Source organism: Benincasa hispida, chromosome 6 (genome assembly GCF_009727055.1).
Source record: "Benincasa hispida cultivar B227 chromosome 6, ASM972705v1, whole genome shotgun sequence".
Lineage (NCBI taxonomy): Eukaryota > Viridiplantae > Streptophyta > Magnoliopsida > Cucurbitales > Cucurbitaceae > Benincasa > Benincasa hispida.
The window spans coordinates 6,889,579-6,899,219 of record NC_052354.1 but is presented as its reverse complement, the minus strand read 5'-3'; the positions used below and the strand labels follow the sequence as shown (position 1 = coordinate 6,899,219).

The window sequence follows — 9,641 nt, the reverse complement described above, 5'->3', positions numbered from 1 at the left end:
ACAATTTTATTGATCCTAAAACTAAAACTAAATATTAATCTTAGTGAATCATTTCCATACATGAGGCTTTATGTTTTACACAAAGCTTTTGAGATTTAATACTCTGTCTTCTTGCCATGAGATGCCTCAAGTTATTGGTGTGATGGTGTGATTTAACAATAAAATCTTAGTCTAAATACCTAAAAAATATAGGGATTAAAATGTAAGAACCAAAATGATATTTTAACTAAATTAACTAAATTTCTATTACACAGTAATTGAAGCACCCCTTAAGAACTAAACAAATGAACTCATCAAAATTTAACCTCTCGAGAAGAAAATAGTGTTACAACTTCTATGGTCAATTGGTCATCCTCATACGACTCGTGCAGATCAACTTGTGAAAAACATAATCAACTTGTGAAAAACATGCCCCTAACGAGGATTAATTTACTATTCTTTCTAATCTTCATCTTCATCATTTTCTTCATTTTCAAATTCCTCTTCGTCTTCGTAATTATCGTCATCTGTGCCATCGGTAATTTCGTTGTCATCCTCATTTTTACCTGATTCAGCTTGCTCTTCTGTTGATGAAGGAATTGAATCCCCAACCTTGGTTTCTTCTTTAACTGATGATTTGTTTTCATTTGAACTCTTACTTTTCCCTTTCTCCATCTGTTTCAATCAAAGAAATTAATATTGAATCGGGCAGACAGTCATTTCATTAGGCAGCTGGTGTAGAAATTTCATAAGCATTGTCATGTAAATACACAAGAAGTGGGAACTAATCCCAGGGAAAATTAAGAGAGGAAAAAAAACCAATTTTTTCTAAGATCGGTGAAAACATGTGAAAAATCACACACCAAAAAAGTCCACGATCTAACCATATTGGTGTACTGAGAGTTTGTGAGTGAGCTAAGAGTGAGCAATTCTACAAGTTTGTAATCATTTCATCTATAAATAAAGCATCTCCCCTCATTTTGAGGAAGAGAATTACATTCATTCAAATTCAGTCCTTTGTTATTACATCAAATTGGTATCAAAGCACTCCAGGAATCTGAACTGATGATAGGAAGAAGGGCTGCCCACCCGAGAGGAGGAGGAGACAACTTGTGGCAAGATCAAAAGGTGGAAGAAACCCCCACCCTCTCTCCAAGAACTACAACATGACGCTTGTTGTCCGCTGAGAACTCTCTAGAGGGAATTCATGGAACGGTGACTAGCATTCAAGAAAGTATGGGAACCCTCACTCATAGGGTTGAGAGATTGACAGCAGCACCTCAAAATTGAGAGATCGCTCAATCATTCGTGCAAGAATGGGGAAGAGGTAAGAGTGGTGTCGGACAGCCAAGAAATTTCCAATTTCAGCAAGAAATTCATCAAGAAAGAGCTCCAAGATTGCATAGGCAGCTCCAAGAAGATCCAAGAAGACGTTTGAATAGGCAAGAATGGCAGCAAGAATTCCAAGATTGGGATTCTTCGAGTGAGTATGATCAAGAAGAAGAGTTATATGCTCCAAGGAGGCGACGAGAAGAGAGGTATGGAGAAAAAGGTGACTCGTATGATTACAAAATGAAGATTGACTTGCCGACTTTCAATGGGAAGCATGACATCGATACATTCCTCAATTAGATCAAGAACAAACAATTTTTTTTATTATATGAATACACAGGATCACAAAAAGATATGTTTTGTAGCCTTCAAGTTGAAAGGGGGAGCTTCCACTTGGTGGGATCAATTAGAGATCAATCGACAATGGCAAGGCAAGAGGTCAATTCGAACATGGGAAAAAATGAAGCGGTTGATGAAACAGAGGTTCTTTCCCGTCAATCATGAGCAAACCCTTTACAATCAATACCAAACCTGTAGACAAGGGCCTCGACAAGTGGCAGATTATGTGGAAGAATTCCACCAATTGGCAGTAAAAACAAATTTAGTGGAGAATGAACATCTAATTACAAGATTCATTGACGGCTTACGAGTGGACATCAAAGAGAAGGTAAAATTACAACACTTTCATTTTTTGGATGGTGCAATTTGTTATGTTGAAACGATAGAGGAGTTGAATGATTTACACTCCAAGAAAACTTCAAGAAAAGCTCCTTGGGATGCTTCTGTAAGTATAATAGCAAACAGTACCTTGTACCATCCTACTCCACCAATTTCATCCAAAGAAAAGTATAAAGAAAAGCAAGAAAAGATTGGTGAGAAGGAAACAAAGGTTGTTTACAACCAGAAAGTTCAAAATCCTTATAACTTGCCTACATTGGAAAAATGTTTTAGGCGTGGCCAAGAGGGACACTTATCTAATGAGTGTCCCCAACAAAAAACAGCAGCATATGTGGATGAAGATGAGGGTTCATTGGTTGGATGCAATGAAGATAATGAGGAAGAAGCCAATTATATTGACATGGATGAAGGTGATAGAGTGTCTTGTGTTCTCCAAACAGTGTCGATTGCTCCTAAAGGAGATTTCAATCCTCAAATACATTGCAAAATGTTTGTTAAAGAGAGAGAGACTGATATATTGTGTCTTGTAGTTGTTAAAAAAGCAAAAAATACAAAAAAGAACGAAGACATTCAGCACCATATTGACTTGGTTCCGGGTGCTACAACCCCTCATCTTCCTAACCATAGGATGAGTCATAAGGAGTATGAGATCCTCCACCAACATATTGAAGAATAAAGGGGGCACATTCAACCAAGCCTTAGCACATGTGTAGTGCTAACTCTACTAACCCCTAAAAAAGATGGTAGTTGGAGGATGTACGTTGATAAACTAGATGTATAGCTTCCCAATCCCCAGAATAGATCAACTTGGAGGAGCCTTGATTTTTTTCAAAAGAGGATTTGAAGAGTGAATACCACCAGATTCAAATGAGGTCGAGGGATGAGTGGAAGACTGCATTTAAGCCCTACTCATTCGCAGACTGATGGCCAAACCAAGTTACCGCATTGAGTTACCTGACCTACATATTAATCCAATATTTAATATTGTCGATCTCAAACTTTATTTTCCCCCCAATGACTACCAGTTGGCATCCTAATTGTCATCCTCGAGGTCGAGTCTGATTTTGGGGGTAGAATATGGTGTACTGGGAGTTTGTAAGTGAGCTAAGAGTGAGCTAGTTAAAATAGGTAGTTAGTTTGTTTGTTATTCTACAAGCTTGTAATCATTTCATCTATAAATAAAGCATCTCCTCTCATTTTGAGGAAGAGAATTACATTCATTCAAATGCAATTCTTTGGTAATACATCACATATTGAAAACGGTTCAACATATCCCAAAATGACGAGAAATGGCCCATCAACAAAATAAGAAAAGATTCTTTGTGAGAACAAATAATACTAACTTAAGATTAACAATGGGATAGAACTATCAAAAGCCAAGGATCCTTCCAGCCACCACTGAGAGAATACATAACAAACAAGAAGTGCGAAAACATTTTGAGATTTCTTTCCAAAGAATCTAGAGGTCCCTGAATCACTATAAATTCAATTCCTACAGTTGGAATGCAACACAAACTTACTATGACCTGATGTCATAAAGAAAACAAAAACATCGTAAGGGTCGGGGTAGAGAAAACCCTCCCCAGAGGAAAACTACACCATAAAATTCTTCCAATTGGCTTCAATATTCAAGATTTTTGTTCCTCCCCAAAGGGACGACATGCTGGTCTGGAAGGTGGATAGTTATGGATTGTTTTCTATTAAATCAGATATGGAAGTTGTTCTTCAGAAAAGAAGAGTGACCAGTGAAGACCTTTGCGGATTTTGGTTGGCCTTGTCCCTAAGAGTGAAATTCTTTTTGTGGACCATGGCGTTAAATAGTATCAATACAATGGGTTTGGTTCAAAGAGGATTCCCTACCTAAAGTTGCTCCTCTAATATGTGTGTTATGTGCTGCAAAAGTAGTGAATCTATCAACCATTTGCTCCAACATTGTGAATTTACTGCTCAAGTTTGGAGTTGCTTTAGGAAGATTTTTGGTCTTCAAGATCAAGGGTGCATGTCGGTCTCGATGCGCTTGCGGATGGATGAAGCTCTCATGAGTTAGCCTTTGAAGGAGAAGCCTAGAGTTTTATGGAGAAACGTCATTTAGAGTCATTCCACGGCTCCTTTGGAAAGAAAGAAACTTGAGGATTTTCGTTGATAAGTCCTCTTCTCTTTATTCTTTGGTGAACTTGCACAGCTTACAACCTCTAGTTGGAGTGCTCAACGTGGAGCTTTTTGTAATTACTCCTTAGCTTATTTACAAATTACAACCAACACAACTCACCCAACTTCTAAGGTTAACTTTATTTATGAATACGACTAACTCTTGGAATGGAAAATATTTGTTAGGCAATGTTGAAAAAAGATTCCCTAAACAGAAAACAATTGAGGCAAAAGAGTGAACATAATGCTCTCAATTCTCAAGTACTAGACAAACGCTCTATAACTTCCAAAATTCTATTTTATTCGCCAAATATATTTCATCGTTTCATTCAATATGCAAATAAACAAAATAATAAATAATAAATAAAATAAACAAAAACAAAAAACAGAAGCTTACAGCACGTAATAGAGTCCTGCGATCCCTTTCTCGAGCATTCTTTATGGCCTGCAGCAATCACCAAACCTGTAAGCTACATTTGAAAATTTATCACTCTGACATGCGGGTGAATCATACCTCTTGAAGCGTCTTTTGCTCAGCCTCCACTTCAGACAAATCCCTAGAAAGGGTAGATGGAAAAGCCTTAGAATTTCAAAAACTTATCGCCCAAAGGCATCTTGGGTATCGCAACTTTTGCATTTTTTTTAGAATTTCATTCTTTAGAAAATCCTAGTCCACAATAATCACACATGAATCTTCAGCAATGAATATAAAACAAACCTTCCAACAGTTTGATCTACCCGACACCGACACTTTGCACATACACCTTGCTCCTTGGCACAACCTATATGAACATTAAAGTTACTCTTAGCTCTTACGGCTGAACTCATTGTTCTTAATGACATATTTTCCCCTAGAAATTTATTTCTTCAGAACAAGGTGGAGTATCCACAGAAATTGAATTGAGATACTGATAATTTAAACTAACCGGGACAGAGATTATGATAGGCTTGACGAACATTCCGCTTCGAACACAGTTGACTGCAATACATTCAACACAAATTTACCAATCCAAACTCAGAAAGAGAGAAACAAATTTAAAATGGAAGAAAAAGCAAAAGGAGTATACCATTTGGCAGGTTCAGAAAGGGGTTTATACTTGCCGTAACGGCGTTTCCAATCAATTTGGTCCTTGCAGCGGAGACAAACTCCGGTGATATCAGAATAGGGGCGGAACCTACCTCCAACCTCCTGTACTAAAATTTTCAAAGTAAAAAGGAGGTAAACACTTAGATTACAGAAAAGAAAAAAGAAAAATGATGAAATCAGAGTACCGTTTCGTTGATTTTCTGGCCGGCGTTGGGTTTCCAAGCGTATCTGTTTTGGTGCTTGGGAGGGCCCTGCTTTCTGCTCATTCTGAGCGTCGCGAGCTTTGCCGTGCTGCTCTGCAACTCCGATAAACCAATTCTTCGCTCGTCTCCTTCGATTGTTTGCAAAAAACTACACTTCAAAGGGCTGCACCGGAGTTGGAAGGGAGAAGAAAAGAAGAAGGTGGGGAATTATCTAGGGTTTTATTTGTTTATCTTTAAATCTATAATCTACAAAAATAAATAAATAAACAAACCATTATTACCCTTCTACTCCCAAAATATTTTACTCTTAGTTTTTAATTAGGTATTTAGTAGGGATGAGCATGATAGATTAAAAAATTGATCGCTTGATCGATCGGATAAGGAGGGAGTCAGTTGGTGCGATTTGAAACTAATGTCAAAAAGAAAAAATTATAGAACAAAACATACCAAAATCAACCAATCAACTTTTACTCCTCCATAGTGTTTGAACATTTACTAAACCGACCATAGTTGGTTCGATGGGGATTTGGTCAAAAAATCGACTTCGATTGACCGATGTTCACCCCTAGTATTTAAACCGTCATGAAACTAAGACTTAGTTTGATATTATTGTAGCTTTTAAAATAATTGTTACGCTTTTATAAAAATCAATTGTGAGAATAACAGTTTGGTAAAGTTTAATGCTAAATTCGTGTAATGTAGCTATATAAACAAAAGTAGATCATCATTAAATTATTTTTATATTCATATTTAATTTATAATTTACTATAATATAATTATTTGAAAATATATATTATTTGAATTTCAATTAATTTTGTTTGATCTAATTTTTTATAAAAGAATTTTTTAAAAAATAATTGTTATAAGAAATTGAACATTTCTTTAGAAGAAACTAAACCGATTAAAATTTGGAATAAAATGTGAGACAATAAATTAATGAAATGATAAATTTGAGACAAGATACCAAATTTTTAGGAAAGCTAAAATTTAGAAACTCCATTGAATATAGCATGTTAGAATAAATTTAAAAGTGATTCAAGTAGATTAATAAACAAGTTGTTTTACCAAATAATCTAGACCGTTAAGATTCTCATATAATAGCTTTTACCATTGGAAAAGTAATCCCAAGGCTCGAAATTAGGATATCTGGTGCATTTTTTTTATAATATAAAAAAGTATAATTTTCTTTGTAGTTATATTTGTTTTAACTTTTTGTTTAACCCTTAAATTGCACATATATCTTTTCAGTTTTTTTAACACTCAATTGAAATCTTCACATTATATTTTATAATTTTTTTTATGTTTAACTATTTGTACTATAGGTGGATAAAATACTACTTCATGGCAACAACAAAATTATAATATGTTTCACATTCGTGAGATGTATGAGTGAAATGTGTACCAAAAAGTAGTTTATCAAGTGGTTTTTGGGCCTTTTATGGCATCTTATATCGAATTGTAAGTTATAGTTTATTATGCATATATGTTGGTGCTAATAATGCAATCAAAGTCTCACATTAGCTAGATAAAGTAATGATCATGAGTATATAAGAAAGAACAACTATCACCAATCATACGAGGACTTTTAGGTGAAACCAAAAGTAAAGTCACAGAGATATGAATTACCATATAAGATGATTATTAAATACTATGTACTAATAATTTCAATATTGTATTTAAAAACACTTTCACTGACCAAGTTTTTTGTTTTTTTTTCTCGAGTATATGACCGGTTGAGTTGGTTGTTAGAGTTTGTTGTTGGAGATGATTGTGGAGTTAATGGTCAAAGTTGGTAACCAAAGATGATAATCAAAGTTGGTCGGTGGAGGTGGTAGTCACATGGAGTTGGATGTCGAAGGTGGTCACTGGAGATTATTGCCGAAAGTCATTGCTAGAGGTAGTTGCATAAAAGCGATTGTTGGCTGAGGTAGTTGTCGTAGGTTGGCCACAGGTGGTGGTTGTCGAAGTTGAAGGAACTTGTGAAGATCTTGAACGAAAAACGTGGAGATCGTCCCAATTTTTGGTTTTTCACAGAACACAAATTCCATAAACAATTATACAATTCAATTAAAATTTACAACTTGTCAAAAAATTGAGAAAAAGATTAGAGAATGAGACTTATCTTTGAAGAACTTTTTCTTCGCGTATTTCCTTTTCTTCAAAATGGCCACATATTGCAACGAACACGAAACCTTAATGACCACCACCACGAAAAGAACCTTTTGTATTCTCTATTGGGATGAGAATCACTAAGGAGTTTGTAGGCTCTTAGATATTTGGAATATAGAGGGAGATTGAGAGGAGAAGAATATATTGAGAGGAAAAATTACAAAGATTTCATTCAAAGAACTTTTTTTTTTAATTTTCTGTACAACCAAGAAGAAGAAGAAATTTTGTATCCCCTCATCCTTCTTGGCCAAGACTTTAGAAAAGCTTGCCAAGATATACGCTCGATCCTTTTCATTTGCTCATACTCAACGCTCATACGCCTCTCAAACGTTTTGAGTGGCATTTTAAGCTGGTACAGGAGGACTATTCGCCATAAGGACAAATCTAAAGTCATCAATGATTAAAATTGTATTGATTTTGTTTTTCCACGTTGTATAATTTTCGCTAGTAAGTTTGTCGGTAGCGAGTAAATTCAATATAGCGGAAGGCATAATGAAATTTGCTGAAACCATACAATTTATTTATATTAGTACTCTATGCATTAACTCGTTTGCAAAAACCAATCCAATTTAGCAAAACAATCTAATGCACCCTAAGTGACATCTATTTTGCAAGGATGTTTCAATGAGATAGGACAAAAGCCACCGTAGGGTGATCGAGTGCCCCTTTCACTGAAATGAGACTGTCTCAACTAATAGACAGAACAACTCATTGTTATTGTAACTATCAGTCACCATTGTTCGGTCCAAAAAATTATTAAACTCACTTAACATTTTCTTGTAAATGTAACCCCTCATTTTGGATTCTAGAGTTCCACCCCAATGAGCCAACCGTAGGAAAAATCGATTAGGGCAAAAACCAAAACAACCCTATCCATTTCTGGAGTTTGAAGTAAAGAATCATGCAAATGTCATCCGTAGGTGGACACAAGCAAAAGTGCCTGAAGACCAAGCATGAAACTTTACTACAAACTAATGAGAGAGACCGTGAGCTGTGTTGGCACACGTCCTACTCCCACTTACTATAAACACTCTCTCCATTCACCTTGATATTGACCTATACAAACACCATCCGTAGGGAGACACAAGCAAATTAGGTGTCTCGAGGTCGAGTGTAGATCTCACTATGTGAACTCTTAGGGAGAAACGTGAAAAGGAAAAATGAAGTATCATACACCCCCATTTTCCTCCCACTAAACGTTTTACTTTTAGTTATTAAACTTAGGAAGATCTGGTTACTGATTTTAACTAAGTGATTATTTAAATTTACCCAAAAGTAACATTTACTTTGGATGGTTAAACAACTTTAATTAGTGTTTATTAAATACTTTAATAAACCTCAATCAATCATTTCATGCTTGTACCAAATCTATCTAATTCACCTTTCCAGGTAAGTTCCCAGGTAGGGGTGTTACGTTTCCGTTAGCTTAAATACCCTAACCTAGACAGAACTAGCCTTGACAAAAGGTCCCTTATAGATACATTTGCTACAAATTTAATCTTTTAATTAAGAACCAATTTAATCTTTTAATTAAGATCCAATTTAATCTTATTAAACTGATTAAAAGATTAAACTTAATTTTTAATCTTACTAGAAATGTGATCTTAGGTCTATGTGAATCATATTTTAAAACTATTTTAAAAGATGATTTTAACCTAAGGTTTACATGCAATTCTGAATTACTTATTTTAATTTCTAATTTCATTTAATTATAACTTTTATAAAATAAATTAAATAAATTAAAACCATACTATTGCATTCATTGACACACTTAGTAACAATATAACAATTATAAAATTACCTAAAATAGTGTCATGGCTCATGCAATTCTATTTCATTACTAAACATACATAATACTTATATATTAAAGTAATGAAATAATTAATAACATATAACCATCCATACATACATACTATACATTATAACTCTTACAATATAAATGATACATGGATATATTATTAATGCATACATTGTTGGGGATAATGCCCTAAACTCTCGTTGGGTCCTGTAGTTTGTAAACACAGTTTTTAACAAACGCTTGTGAT

The 9,641-nt window shown here is 34.8% G+C and overlaps 1 protein-coding gene across 1 annotated transcript in view; it reads right to left on the bottom strand.

Annotated features, from left to right (window-relative positions):
* Positions 1-201: 201 nt before the first annotated feature.
* LOC120079072 overlaps positions 202-9,641 on the bottom strand; it is a 32,216-nt gene continuing 22,776 nt past the window's right edge. The window contains exons 3-9 of the mRNA XM_039033264.1: positions 5,410-5,575; positions 5,205-5,331; positions 5,064-5,116; positions 4,856-4,919; positions 4,652-4,694; positions 4,535-4,582; positions 202-654 (exon numbers count right to left, since the gene is read on the bottom strand). Of these exons, the coding sequence (XP_038889192.1) occupies positions 442-654; positions 4,535-4,582; positions 4,652-4,694; positions 4,856-4,919; positions 5,064-5,116; positions 5,205-5,331; positions 5,410-5,575 (714 nt within the window). The 3' untranslated portion in view covers positions 202-441. The remainder of the gene's footprint in view (positions 655-4,534; positions 4,583-4,651; positions 4,695-4,855; positions 4,920-5,063; positions 5,117-5,204; positions 5,332-5,409; positions 5,576-9,641) is intronic.